The sequence below is a fragment of the Salvelinus alpinus genome, chromosome 39, assembly GCF_045679555.1.
Source record: "Salvelinus alpinus chromosome 39, SLU_Salpinus.1, whole genome shotgun sequence".
Taxonomy (NCBI): domain Eukaryota; kingdom Metazoa; phylum Chordata; class Actinopteri; order Salmoniformes; family Salmonidae; genus Salvelinus; species Salvelinus alpinus.
In genome coordinates this window covers 7,880,014-7,894,908 of record NC_092124.1, presented here as the reverse complement: position 1 = coordinate 7,894,908, position 14,895 = coordinate 7,880,014, and the positions used below count along the sequence as shown (strand labels likewise).

The 14,895-nt window shown below is 42.8% G+C and overlaps 1 protein-coding gene across 1 annotated transcript in view; it reads left to right on the top strand.

The window, feature by feature from the left end:
- Positions 1 to 1,280: 1,280 nt before the first annotated feature.
- LOC139566696 (zinc finger protein 236-like) overlaps positions 1,281 to 14,895 on the top strand; it is a 53,685-nt gene continuing 40,070 nt past the window's right edge. The window contains exons 1-7 of the mRNA XM_071387945.1: positions 1,281 to 1,773; positions 2,133 to 2,263; positions 7,610 to 8,797; positions 9,748 to 9,932; positions 10,535 to 10,673; positions 14,003 to 14,294; positions 14,697 to 14,827. Coding sequence (XP_071244046.1) covers positions 1,515 to 1,773; positions 2,133 to 2,263; positions 7,610 to 8,797; positions 9,748 to 9,932; positions 10,535 to 10,673; positions 14,003 to 14,294; positions 14,697 to 14,827 — 2,325 coding nt within the window. The 5' untranslated portion in view covers positions 1,281 to 1,514. The remainder of the gene's footprint in view (positions 1,774 to 2,132; positions 2,264 to 7,609; positions 8,798 to 9,747; positions 9,933 to 10,534; positions 10,674 to 14,002; positions 14,295 to 14,696; positions 14,828 to 14,895) is intronic.

Sequence of the window (14,895 nt, the reverse complement as noted above, 5' to 3'; positions counted from 1 at the left end):
CGGCGCCTGAGACTTTTCCACCACTATCAACAAAACACCAAATTATGGACTGTCTTGTGGATAAATAGATGTCGCATCCCTCCAAATAGATTTCCAGACATTTGTAGAATATATGCCAAGGCGCATTAAAGCTGTTCTGGCTCGTGGTGGCCCAACGCCCTACTAAGACACTTATGTTGGCGTTCCCTTTATTTTGGCAGTTACCTGTAGATGTGGCAGCAGTTACCTGTAGATGTGGCAGCAGTTACCTGTAGATGTGGCAGCAGTTACCTGTAGATGTGGCAGCAGTTACCTGTAGATGTGGCAGCAGTTACCTGTAGATGTGGTAGCAGTTACCTGTAGATGTGGCAGCAGTTACCTGTAGATATGGCAGTAGTTACCTGTAGATGTGGCTGCAGTAGATATATTTTTGGGTGTAAGAGATTTTAGAAGATCTACAGAGGGTTTAAAGGGGACCATCCTTCCAGGCTGTTGGCCAGGGGGCTCATTTATAAACCGTGCATATACAAAATATATCTCAAAATGTGAGTGCGCCAGTTCATTCAAAGATCCATCAGAGGATGCACATGGGGGTAAAACCGTTCGGCTGCCACCTCTGCTAGGCCAGTTTCTCCACCCTGAAGCGGCCCCAGAGGGTCCACACTGGAAAAATCCTACAGCTGCCCCCAGTGTGAGAAGAGGTTCTCTCAACAGCACGGGCTAAAGAGGCACCTGCAGGTTCACACGGGAGAGAGGACGTTCACCTGTCAGAACTGCGGGAAGAGGATCTCAGAGGGGAGCTACCTTCGAAAATGCACACGGCCCATGTATAATGATATGTAATGTAGTATTAGTAAGTTTGTAATTCATTCTGTTGATTTTGGATGTAGTAGGGAGCTGGATGAGGTGAACGGAGGAAAGAATGAGTAGATTATATGGTGAAGGTTGGTGTAATGGTATCTGTAAAAATACTTCACTGATAAAGTGATCAGATGCTGGTATTTTATAAAGAGTAAAAAAAACTTGACAGAAAGTAGTCTAGATGTGTGTAATGTAATGTTTAACATTTTCCAACGTATTCTGAGTGGGGGTACCAGATTTACAGAAATTGTAAAGTGTTAGCATAGTGTGAACAGTTATGTAGATGTAATAAAGTAATTCTTTATTTTCTTTCTAACACTGTTCATTCTGAACAAGTCTAAAACAAGTCATGAGCTTTGATGCATAATGTAATAAGCAGTAGCGTCATTCAAAAACAGCGCGCATACCCTATTCATTTAGCCACACCCTTTGAGCTATGATGCCAACCAATAAGATCCTTTCTCTTCTGTGTAAACGGAAGTGAACTGACCAAGAACAATTTCCACGTTAGCGTTATTGTTGTAATTTAGACGTTTATTAACACCATGGAACTCAAAATATGATACTTTTAACTGCACTACATTATATACTTACACCAGGCAGCGTTTAATTCGCGTTGAAGACAGGACTTGGTTGATAGATGTTATCAAGATAACGCTAGCTAGCTGCTAACAATGGCTAACTGTATGGTTTTTCACACTCAAATAGCCTCCATCATGGAGGTACTAGCAAATGCAGCCGTGGCAGACATCTGTAAACTCGTAGACGACGACTATGCAGTGTTTCGTTTGGAAATAACTCAAAGCCAGAAAGAAAACAGGGCATTACGGAGGAAACTACAGCTACTGGAACTGAAGGTGGCACGAGAGCGCGTCCTCGCCAGTCGTCCCAGTACTGTTAAGATCCTCGACCGATACAAAGGAATGGCAAGAGGTACATTTAGCAAAAGGCCGAGGCTGTGAGACCTGTCGCCCTGATCCCCTCTAATGTGTGACTAGATGTGTCAACCACATATACGGTTAACCAGAACTGGGTCTAGGTCAGATGGATAGTATGCAATACTACCCCTGATTACTTAGCACAAAGACACTTGATTTACTGCTTTTCCCATTTTTTACTAATTGAAAACCATATGATGCATGGAACATAATTATAATAAAATCTATGAATAGTATATCAAGAGGTTATGTGGAGTGTTATCTTACACCCTTGCCAATTCTAGTGTACAATATAGTGTTGAGCATTGACAGTAGCTAACCTAACCACCTCTTTTTCCCAAATCACTTTCTCAGGTGAAGGACATCTCATTGGAGGCCACAGGAGCTTTGTGAAGCCAGCAGGACACAATACATGGAGAGAAGACCAACCAATCACTGTTGATGAGGGGAGTGGAACCTCAACCCAGCATGTTATCATGATAGAGGTTAGTTTAATAGTGTTACATAAAAATATACAGTTACTTTGTAAATCAAATGTGGCCCGTTCATTGCAGAAAGGCTCCCCTCAGCTATTCACTTGCTTACATGTACATCTGCCATAGGGGAGCTTGTAAGACTTCTTTACGACATTGTTATCCAATACAATTGATGTACCGGTAACAATCTGTGGGGCTGTTACGGTGACCAAATTACCGCCACACCGGCAGTCTTGAGTCATGATTGCAGCCAAAATCCACAACACTGTTTAGTCACGGAAACTAGGCTTCTACTAGCTCTGATGCTGCTGATGGTAATTAGTAGCTTACCAAACTTGCTAACTGTCTGGTACGCAGCACTCTATTGTCCCTCTAACATCAATGCAAATGTAATCTAAAATCAAATCAAACACTTCATGAGAGCTCATGTTGCGCAAACTTTCAATTGGCTATGCAATTGCTTGAGAAAAGAGATTTGATGGCCTCTATTAATAAGAGAAGGAACCCATCAGCTTTCTATAGGCTAGGCCTACTATATTTGTTTCTCAACTTTCCTAATATTAAGCACATTGCTTCAGGAGTATAGCCTACCTGGCAGAGATGAAAATGAACCACAGGAAAAGAGTCCTCCATTCGCTATAGATGACATGTATTTTTTTTCCCTGCCCCTGTTCCCGAGACAGGTGCATGATAAATGGTCCATTATAAATCAAAACTAATTTCACACATACAGTCTATTCGGAAAGTATTCAGACCCCTTCACCTTTTCCACATTGTTACGTTACAGCCTTATCCTAAAATGGATTCAATATTTTTGCTCATTTATAATAAAAAAAATACAGAACAGAGACCTTATTTGCATAAGTATTTAGACCCTTTGCTATGAGACTCGAAAAATTGAGCTCCGGTGCATCCTGTTTCCATTGTTCATCCTTGAGATGTTTCTACAACTTGGAGTCCACCTGTGGTAAATTCAATTGATTGGACATTATTTGGAAAGGCACTTTCCTGTCTATATAAGGTCCCACAGTTGACAGAGCATGTCAGAGCAAAAACCATGCCAATAGAGCTCAGAGACAGGATTGTGTCGAGGCACAGATCTGGGGAAGGGTACCAAAAAAGTTTACAGTATTGAAGGTCGCCAAGAATACAGTGGCCTCCATCATTTTTAAATAGAAGAAGTTTGGAACCACCAAGACTCTTCCTAGAGCTGGCATCCTGGCCAAACTGAGCAACCGGGGGAGAAGGGCCTTGGTCTGACAAAGCTCCAGAGTTCCTCTGTGATGGGAGAACCTTCCAGACAGACAACCATCTTCGCAGCACTCCACCAATCAGGCCTTTATGGAAGAGTGGCCAGACGGAAGTCACTCCTCAGTAAAAGGCACATGACAGCCCGCTTGGAGTTTGCCAAAAGGCACCTAAAGGGCTCTCAGACCATGAGAAACAAGATTCTCTCGTCTGATGAAACCAAGATTGAACTCTTTGCCCTGAATGCCAAGTGTCACGTCTGGAGGACACCAAGCACTGCTCATCACCTGGGCAATACCATCCCTACGGTGAAGCATGGTGGCAGCATCATGCTGTGCGGATGTTTTTCAGCGGCACGGACTGGGAGACTAGTCAGGATCAAGGGAAAGATGAATGGAGTAAAGTACACAGAGATCCTTGATGAAAACCTGCTCCAGAGTGCTCAGAACCTCAGACTAGGGCGAAGGTTCACCTTTCAGCTGGACAACGACCCGAAGCATACAGCCAAGACAACGTAGGAGTGGCTTCGGGCCAAGTTTTTGAATGTCCTTGAGTGGCCCAGCTAGAGCCCGGACTTGAACCCAATCGAACATCTCTGGAGAGACCTGAAAATAGTGAAGAAATAGTGATGGGGTCTGAATACTTTACGAATGCACTGTATATTATTTAGTATGTGAAAGACATGATTAAAGTAAGAATAGTCTGATGGATGACAATATTAGCCTTGTAATATTATGTATTATCACTTGTGAATGATGCCCAGCTTGTGCAGTAAGGCAAGAAACAGAGTATGCCTTTTTTCCGACTTTTTCAAATCAGTCACACACCTCATGTAGCCTAGCCCATATACCTATATATTGATAAAGTTTATCACAACTAAAGTGGCTAAATAACTTCTTAAAATAAGCACATTCATCTTCTTTTTTAATGGGGGAAAATATCTTCTCCAAACTAGAAACTCACGCACCACCTACAGTGGGGAAAAAAAGTATTTAGTCAGCCACCAATTGTGCAAGTTCTCCCACTTAAAAAGATGAGAGAGGCCTGTTTTCATCATAGGTACACTTCAACTATGACAGACAAAATGAGAAAAAAAAATCCAGAAAATCACATTGTAGGATTTTTAATGAATTTATTAGCAAATTATGGTGGAAAATAAGTATTTGGTAATCTACAAACAAGCAAGATTTCTGGCTCTCACAGACCTGTAACAACTTCTTTAAGAGGCTCCTCTGTCCTCCACTCGTTACCTGTATTAATGGCACCTGTTTGAACTTGTTATCAGTATAAAAGACACCTGTCCAAAACCTCAAACAGTCACACTCCAAACTCCACTATGGCCAAGACCAAAGAGCTGTCAAAGGACACCAGAAACAGAATTGTAGACCTGCACCAGGCTGGGAAGACTGAATCTGCAATAGGTAAGCAGCTTGGTTTGAAGAAATCAACTGTGGGAGCAATTATTAGGAAATGGAAGACATACAAGACCACTGATAATCTCCCTCGATCTGGGGCTCCACGCAAGATCTCACCCCGTGGGGTCAAAATGATCACAAGAACGGTGAGCAAAAATACCAGAACCACACGGGGGGACCTAGTGAATGACCTGCAGAGAGCTGGGACCAAAGTAACAAAGCCTACCATCAGTAACACACTACGCCGCCAGAGACTCAAATCCTGCAGTGCCAGACGTGTCCCCCTGCTTAAGCCAGTACATGTCCAGGCCCGTCTGAAGTTTGCTAGAGAGCATTTGGATGATCCAGAAGAAGATTGGGAGAATGTCATATGGTCAGATGAAACCAAAATATAACTTTTTGGTAAAAACTCAACTCGTCGTGTTTGGAGGACAAAGAATGCTGAGTTGCATCCAAAGAACACCATACCTACTGTGAAGCATGGGGGTGGAAACATCATGCTTTGGGGCTGTTTTTCTGCAAAGGGACCAGGACGACTGATCCGTGTAAAGGAAAGAATGAATGGGGCCATGTATCGTGAGATTTTGAGTGAAAACCTCCTTCCATCAGCAAGGGCATTGAAGATGAAATGTGGCTGGGTCTTTCAGCATGACAATGATCCCAAACACACCGCCCGGACAACGAAGGAGTGGCTTCGTAAGAAGCATTTCAAGGTCCTGGAGTGGCCTAGCCAGTCTCCAGATCTCAACCCCATAGAAAATCTTTGGAGGGAGTTGAAAGTCCGTGTTGCCCAGCAACAGCCCCAAAACATCACTGCTCTAGAGGAGATCTGCATGGAGGAATGGGCCAAAATACCAGCAACAGTGTGTGAAACCTTGTGAAGACTTACAGAAAACGTTTGACCTCTGTCATTGCCAACAAAGGGTATATAACAAAGTATTGAGAAACTTTTGTTATTGACCAAATACTTATTTTCCACCATAATTTGCAAATAAATTCATTACAAATCCTACAATGTGATTTTCTGGATTTTTTTTTCTCATTTTGTCTGTCATAGTTGAAGTGTACCTAAGATGAAAATTACAGGCCTCTCTCATCTTTTTAAGTGGGAGAACTTGCACAATTGGTGGCTGACTAAATACTTTTTTGCCCCACTGTAGGTGGTGCGTGAGTTTCTAGTTTGGAGAAGATATTTTCCCCCATTAAAAAAATGCACCTTTATAATAAAGCATTACATGCATAAATTGCATTTGCGGTCACGTTTGAGAATGGTGCTTTCCCACTAATTGATTGCATTTTGGAACATCTGCGCTTATAAGCCACTCCTACTGCCGTTTGCGCATTGCTGTGCTTAAAATGTGACAAAATAGCCTAATAGTTTATCAACATTTTAAGCTACATGTTCTGATCTGTTGGCATCAGCCTCATTGCTTTTAAAATGTTTTTTTTGGTGCGAGTGGTTGTATTAATCAATCGCATCCCACAACTGTCCCCAGAGTATGTTTGGAATATTTCTTTCTCACACAGAAGGAAAAGTTGACCAATAGAATACGTCAACTTTTGTACAATGGGGGATAGTAGATTGACATAGGCTAGTGCTTTTGCTGTCCGTTAGGTCTACTCATATTTTTGGCTGACAGTTCTTCAAACATCTTCAATATGTGCCTCTGAATTCGATAAGAAGGACACGCACAGTTGCATTCCTGATGTGTCTATCTCCACTTGTAGCCTACTTCGGAGCTGAGATGTCTGTGAGAAGAACCCAATCAGATGACAGGCATTGGCTAATAAGAATTGTGATATGAGAGATCCATGTGAGTCAGTTGCTTCAGAGCACGGCGTTTGGCAGCCGGGAGAGGGGAATTATGATAATTATATTCAGCCCAAGGGCACAACGGCCACTTTGGCCGCAAAAGGCGTGGATTTTTTTAGGGGCGTTACGGCCACACAAGGGGGATGCTGCCGGGAAATTAGAGGCATTATCAAGTGTTTGTCAAATTGTGAATGAGAGACTGATAAAGTGTGTGCAGCCTGCGCAAGAAACAGAGCAGAGCTCATGCCTTTCATGCAACTCTTCAATTCATCATTAGTTGCATCATGCAGCCTTATGTTTTAAAAATCTAAACATATAGCCCAACGTTTATCACAGCTAAAGTTGCATAAATAACTCAAATTAAGCATATAGGAGGACCTGTTTCTTTCTCAACCGCTCAACACAGAATAGCCGCATGTGCGCACTCCCTCTGAAATGATCCTTTCTATTTTATTCAGTTATGTTCAATTGTATTCTTCATACTATAAAATAATGCCACGGAATTCTAAGCAAATCTTGTCTGCTAAATGTACTGGTGTAGCCCACAGCCATTTGGCATAGCCAGATCAGGACCTAACATAAGGACAGCTCAGAGTATGCTATTCTATTCTTCTGAAATAGACTACATTTTCTTCATATCATGTATCTTTAGGCCGGTCTAAAATAAATTATGGATTTATTGTGGTGTAGGCTATATTACATGGATTTATTAGGTCTGCATCAGTGGTTTGTAGGCGATGCGCGGAAGCCAGTAGATGCTTAATGTGTTTGTTGATTAACAGCCAATTACCGTGAGACTGGCAGTTACTTGCTTGACAATCACCGGCTGACAAAATGTCATGATCGTCACAGCCCTAACCTCCTCTCTTGTTGTGTCAGGCTGGAGGTCCTAAAGTCAAGCACGAACGGACTGAAGAAGAGGAGGGCCCACGGCACAACAGAGACATCCAGACTGGAGTGCTTGAAGTGCCCCCTGTAGCCACCGAGGACCTTACCACTTCCACAGCACAGCCCAGGACCCAATGCAGCATCACGGAGGTCAGTGGAACGCCGAACGCCGCCCTCAAATCAGAGACCGACACCAAGACTTTAACTGTAACGCACAGGCTCTTACACACAGGATCTGATCATAGATCAGACCCAGAGAGACTGGTGGTGGGGCCACTGGGCTGTCCTCCTGCTCCTGCTCCTCGCTCAGAGTATTTACCAGTATTTCACCAGAGCCAGAGAACGGTTCATTCCCGTGGAGATGGTGATGCGTTATACACTGACGTTGATGATCCGTCTTGCTCTTATGCTACAGAGATGGAACCTGGCAACATGCCCTTGGGTTTAGAGACACAGACTGATCTGTCTAAAGGGGATTGGAACCAGTACAGTAGTAGTGTATACTCTGAAGGGTGCCTAGATAAGAAAGGGGAGGGTCTGGTCACAGATGAAGTGACTGTGAAAGTGGAGGGCGACGTTCCTCAAACATGGAATGCCGATAGTCACAATGGAGACGGACACTCACAGGGTAGAGATTTCTTAGAATACAGAGAAAGCTTAGAGACAACTCAAAATGTCGCAACTAACTCCCTTTTACTCAGGGATCGTGACCCAGTGTCCATGTCGATGGGTCCTTCTGATTCGTATGGCCAAATCCTTTTCGATCAGGTATTGAACTCAAACGACAGGGCTAGAGCCCAGGCTCAGGGAGGGGGTGCCACATCAGGCAATAGTAAAGAGAAACGGTTCCTCTGCATGTTCTGTAACAAAGGCTTCAGCTGCCCCCAGACAGTGGAGGTGCACCAGAGGATCCACACAGGGGAGAAACCCTACAGCTGTACCCAGTGTCACATGCGCTTCGCCCAGTCTGGCAGCCTAAAGAGGCACCAGAGGGTCCACACAGGTGAGAAACCCTACAGCTGCCCCCAGTGTGAGAAGAAGTTCTCCCACCAGCACCATCTGAAGACGCACCTCAAGGTCCACACGGGAGAAAGGCCGTTCGCCTGTACACTCTGCGGGAAAAGGTTCTCAGAGAGGAGCTACCTCAAGATACACCAGCAGAAAAACCATTCCACTCTATAGCTTCTGATGTTTACATCAAACCCTGCATTAAAGACAAATATACATTTAACGGTTGTCAGCAGAAAAGAACCACAGATGCATTTGAAATAATGAGAGTAACAGATTTCAGTGTTGAATATTCCTGAGTAGAATATTGCACTCAGACATTGTGTGATATTTAAGCCTAAAAAGTCTGTTACATATTGTGTTTGTACTGTGTAGGCTATATGATGTTCACAAATGCCTATTTCATTACTTCCATTTAACTACTTAATTTTTTCCCATTTTTAATGAGTTAATAAATGCAGTTCATGCTTTTTTTGTTGACATGTGTATTTGTGGTTTTCATAATGTGTATTTAACTTATGTTTCATAAACACAAAATGGGACTTTACATTGTAAGACTCATTAAGACTCTTTAGTATACATCACATCTGATCTCAACCTATTCTGCATACACCTGACAGCACTTCATAACCATTATAGGACTAAATATACCTACATACTAACAAACACCTACTGTACACATCAAATAGTTTAGTCAGATTTGTCTGACATCATAGCTGACTTATATTTACCCACAACATCATATTTATGTCCACCATGATGGATTTAACAACAATTAAGTAATTCTGTAACTACAATATAGGACTCAAACATAGTGGGGATGGGTAAACACCGTTGAAAGTGTTTTTATTTTCTGTGTGTACATTTTTATTTGATTTATTTCACCTTTATTTAACCAGGTAGGCTAATTGAGAAGTTCTCATTTACAACTGCGACCTGGCCAAGATAAAGAGATAAAGGCCATACCTGAGGGAGTGTATGTCTGTGTAATCTGTATCACTTGTCTCTTCCAGGAGGAGAAGGGAGACTGATGGCGCTTCCCGTGTTCATTCTATGGGAAAGCCTTCAGTTTTTGTAAACAGGCGGAGATCCACCAGAGGATCCACACAGGGGAGAAATAGTTTGGCTGCCCCTTGTGTGAGAAGAGGTTCTCTCACCAGCACCAACTGAAGAGGCACCTGAAGGTCCACACGGGAGAAAGGCTGTTCGTCTGTACGCACTGCGGGAAGAGGTTCTCAGAGAGGGGCTACCTCAGGATACACCAGCAGAAAATGCACACCGCCCATGTATTGACTATAGTGATGTAGTACTAGTTTGTAGTTAATTCTGTTGGTTTTGGGTGTAGTAGGGAACTGGATGAGGAGAACTGAGGAAAGAATGAGTATGATGAGGCAGAGTAGATGATAAGGTGATGGTGTCTAAAAATGCTTCACTGATGAAGTGGCAACTTTGTCCCTTTAGATACTGGTCGAGGGTAACAGATTTCTAGAGTTAACATAGAAGTTATTCTACTTTACATATTAATTTGTGCAATAAAAATACTGTACTTCAGTTGTTAGTGTATGACCATTTTGATCAAATTAAATACAAAATTGACACTGTGCTGACTGACTTGGATATTTTTGTATCATTACAGGGACTGAGTTTCCCTTATGTCAGTCTAATCAAAACATTATACTTAAATTCTTGAATCAAAACATATGGACATTTTTTTATATAATTAACTCCAATGGCTCCATATTGTTAGGTACTTGAATCACAGTTTTAGAGATGGGCTTGGCTGTGGTTAACATTTTATAACATGTCATGCTTCTGTATGTACAGCAAAGAATGTCTTATAACCCTTTATGCTTTTCTGTATAAACTTTGTTTACAGTCTGCTGTCCCTGAAGACCTGCTGATATCCAGTGTTACTGGTGGGAGAGAGTGGACCTCTGAAGATGTTGGTCACAAACCCTGGACCCGAATCAGGAGCCACCACTCTTCCTTCCAGAGTCGGGACCAGGACCCAACCGCAAAGGACAGAGACTTCACCACAACACGACAGGTGGACTGAACAATCTCAGTCCTGGTGGTCATCAGAGAGACGGAGGCTCCAGTCAGGGATCCAGTCTGCAGCCCAGACCCTTCACAGTCTCAGTGCAGGGATGGAGCAGGGCCTGGGGCTGATAGGAACAGGAGGGTCTCTATGATAAACACTACAGTATCCATGATTGAAAGATCAGGGCACCCTGGGCTTCAGCCTTCACAGAGAGTGGTGGGAGACCCCCCTGGATGTAGTCTAGCAGCAAGTCTGTCTTCTCCTTCGGCGTCACATCTAATGCCTGGTGAATGGGTTCATAGAAGAACTGGGCCTGGACGTTGCCTTCCTCGGTTACCTCAGGGTTACCCCACCAATACAGACAGGGTCAGGATGGGCATTCACCATGAGAGGCACCTAGCCTACAACAGAGCACACAATCCCAACAACACCCAAACAATGGCTAGAGGTCCAGGAGGAAGCTCAATGACAGAGGTTCTCCTTCCTAAGTAACCTTATCAGACATAGGAGTGTCCAGTGAGAGAAATCGCAGCAGTGTGGCTAGAGATATACAGTGGGGAGAACAAGTATTTGATACACTGCCGATTTTGCAGGTTTTCCTACTTACAAAGCATGTAGAGGTCTGTAATTTTTATCATAGGTACACTTCAACTGTGAGAGACGGAATTTAAAACAAAAATCCAGAAAATCACATTGTATGATTTTTAAGTAATTAATTCGCATTTTATTGCATGACATAAGTATTTGATCACCTACCAACCAGTAAGAATTCCGGCTCTCACAGACCTGTTAGTTTTTCTTTAAGAAGCCCTCCTGTTCTCCACTCATTACCTGTATTAACTGCACCTGTTTGAACTCGTTACCTGTATAAAAGACACCTGTCCACCCACTCAATCAAACAGACTCCAACCTCTCCACAATGGCCAAGACCAGAGAGCTGTGTAAGGACATCAGGGATAAAATTGTAGACCTGCACAAGGCTGGGATGGGCTACAGGACAATAGGTAAGCAGCTTGGTGAGAAGGCAACAACTGTTGGCGCAATTATTAGAAAATGGAAGAAGTTCAAGATGACGGTCAATCACCCTCGGTCTGGGGCTCCATGCAAGATCTCACCTCGTGGGGCATCAATGATCATGAGGAAGGTGAGGGATCAGCCCAGAACTACACGGCAGGACCTGGTCAATGACCTGAAGAGAGCTGGGACCACAGTCTCAAAGAAAACCATTAGTAACACACTACGCCGTCATGGATTAAAATCCTGCAGCGCACGCAAGGTCCCCCTGCTCAAGCCAGCGCATGTCCAGGCCCGTCTGAAGTTTGCCAATGACCATCTGGATGATCCAGAGGAGGAATTGGAGAAGGTCATGTGGTCTGATGAGACAAAAATAGAGCTTTTTGGTCTAAACTCCACTCGCCGTGTTTGGAGGAAGAAGAAGGATTAGTACAACCCCAAGAACACCATCCTAACCGTGAAGCTTGGAGGTGGAAACATCATTCTTTGGGGATGTTTTTCTGCAAAGGGGACAGGACGACTGCACCGTATTGAGGGGAGGATGGATGGGGCCATGCATCGCGAGATCTTGGCCAACAACCTCCTTCCCTCAGTAAGAGCATTGAAGATAGGTCGTGGCTGGGTCTTCCAGCATGACAACGACCCGAAACACACAGCCAGGGCAACTAAGGAGTGGCTCCGTAAGAAGCATCTCAAGGTCCTGGAGTGGCCTTGCCAGTCTCCAGACCTGAACCCAATAGAAAATCTTTGGAGGGAGCTGAAAGTCCGTATTGCCCAGCGACAGCCCCGAAACCTGAAGGATCTGGAGAAGATCTGTAGGGAGGAGTGGGCCAAAATCCCTGCTGCAGTGTGTGCAAACCTAGTCAAGAACTACAGGAAACGTATGATCTCTGTAATTGCAAACAAAGGTTTCTGTACCAAATATTAAGTTCTGCTTTTCTGATGTATCAAATACTTATGTCATGCAATAAAATGCAAATTAATTACTTAAAAATCATACAATTTGATTTTCTGGATATTTGTTTTAGATTCCGTCTCTCACAGTTGAAGTGTACCTGTGATAAAAATTACAGACCTCTACATGCTTTGTAAGTAGGAAAACCTGCAAAATCGGCAGTGTATCAAATACTTGTTCTCCCCACTGTACATAGGGGATATCTGGGAACTATTTATCTGAAATATAGTTATGAAGTGTCTTGTGGTAAAAGTCAGATTTTTTTGTGGGGGGGGTTACTAAGTCCCTCAGTTGAACATCTGGGTATGATCACATTCTCACACGATACAGCAGGGGTTCCCAAACTTTTTGTTGGCCCCGACCTCATTTTGATACCTAAAAATTCTCTCGACCCAACCATGTGAAAAAAAACATTACTTTTTCAAAAATTATTGGGGCTAAAACATTGAGATAGAAGTGCCCAAAGATGACCTCCAATCATCTTTGTGGTACCATTTGACAGTTTAAATGTCAGTTATTCACATTTTAGTACATCCACTCTGTATTCAAGAGCATGCTGCGTCTCAACAGATGACGGGCACAACACAAACACCTCATTATGCAAAACTGTCTAAACTACAACATATGCAGAAAAAACAGTTTACACGTTTTTAAATAATTAACAAAGGTTAATGACAATTTTTATTAAAAACATGTTTTTTTTCCCCATGCTATGCAAAATGGTTAAACCTTGAGTGCCTGTTTTGGCATTTAAGTTCCAAAAAGTCACTTTCTGACCACTTCTACCATTGGCAAATATGTATGGTAAATTTCATACAAATCAAAAAGGGTTGTGGTCAAAATGTGATTGAAATCAAATGGAACGACCCTTCTTTTTTATAGGAGGTTAATTAAACACATACCCCTCATGAAACAGGCTTGTAAATGCCTAGGCTAGATAAAAGGACAGTTGAATGTTTACCGTACTGAGGTGATGGAGTAAAGTAATTGTATTCTACTCTATTATTGCTAACACACTTCTTTAAACAAGTGATCTAAACTCGAAAGACTGATCTTGAATAGGAGATAAGCAGTACCGTACTTCAAAGAAAAGCGCGCATTCGCTTTTCATTTAGCCACACCCTTTGAGCTACAACATCCTTTCACGTCGGTATAAACGGAAGTAAACAGTAACTAAGAACAATTTCCACGTTAGCGTTTTTGTTGTTATTTAGACGTTTATTAACACCCTGGAACTCAAACTATGACTCATTTAACTGCACAGCATCACATACTTACCCCCATGTAGTCTTTAATCCGCGTTGGAAACAGGACTTGGTTAATAGAGGTTAGCTATCTAGGTAACGCTACCTAGCTGCTAAATTAGTTAACAATGGCTGCTAACTGTATGGTTTTTCACACTCAAATAGCCTCCATAATGGAGGTGCTAGCGAATGCCGCCGTGACAGAGGTCTGTAAACTCGTAGACGACGACTATGCAGTGTTTCGTTTGGAAATAACTCACAGCCAGAAAGAAAACAGTGCATTGCGGAGGAAACTACAGCTACAAGAACTGAAGGTGTCACGGGAGCGCGCAGAGAGGACAATGCGAGACCGGGTCCTCGCCAGTCGTCCCAGAAGTGTCAAGATTCTCGACCGATACAGAGGAATAGCAAGAGGTACATTTTGAAGGAGGTCAAGGATGCGGGGCATGTCACCGGTTCCCCTCTGCGCATGTGTAATTTTAGATGTGTTAACCACATATATGGTTATTAACCAGAATTGAGTCTTGGTCAGTTTTTGGATAGTTAGTATGCAATAGTAAATCTGAATACTTAGCTATCTTGGGCAAAGACACAATATAATTTTACCATATTCTTTATTTACTGCATTTCCTATTATTTACATAATGAAAACAATGTGATACATGGAACATAATACATTGATCAATAAATAGTATCAATAAATGATGAGATGTGTTACATTCTTGCCAATTCTAAACAGTGTCAATAGTGTACAATAGCTTTGAGCATTGACAGTACCTAACTTAACCACCTCTTTTCCCCCAATCACACTCTCAGGTGAAGGAGATCTCACTGGAGGCCACAGGAGCTTTGTGAAGCCAGCTGGACACAATACATGGAGAGATGACCATCCAATCACTGTTGATGAGGGGATTCGAACTTCAACCCAGCACGTTATCGTGATAGAGGTTAGTGTAATAGTGTTACATTAAAATTACAGTATATCAAATGTGATCAGTTTATTTCAGAAAGACTC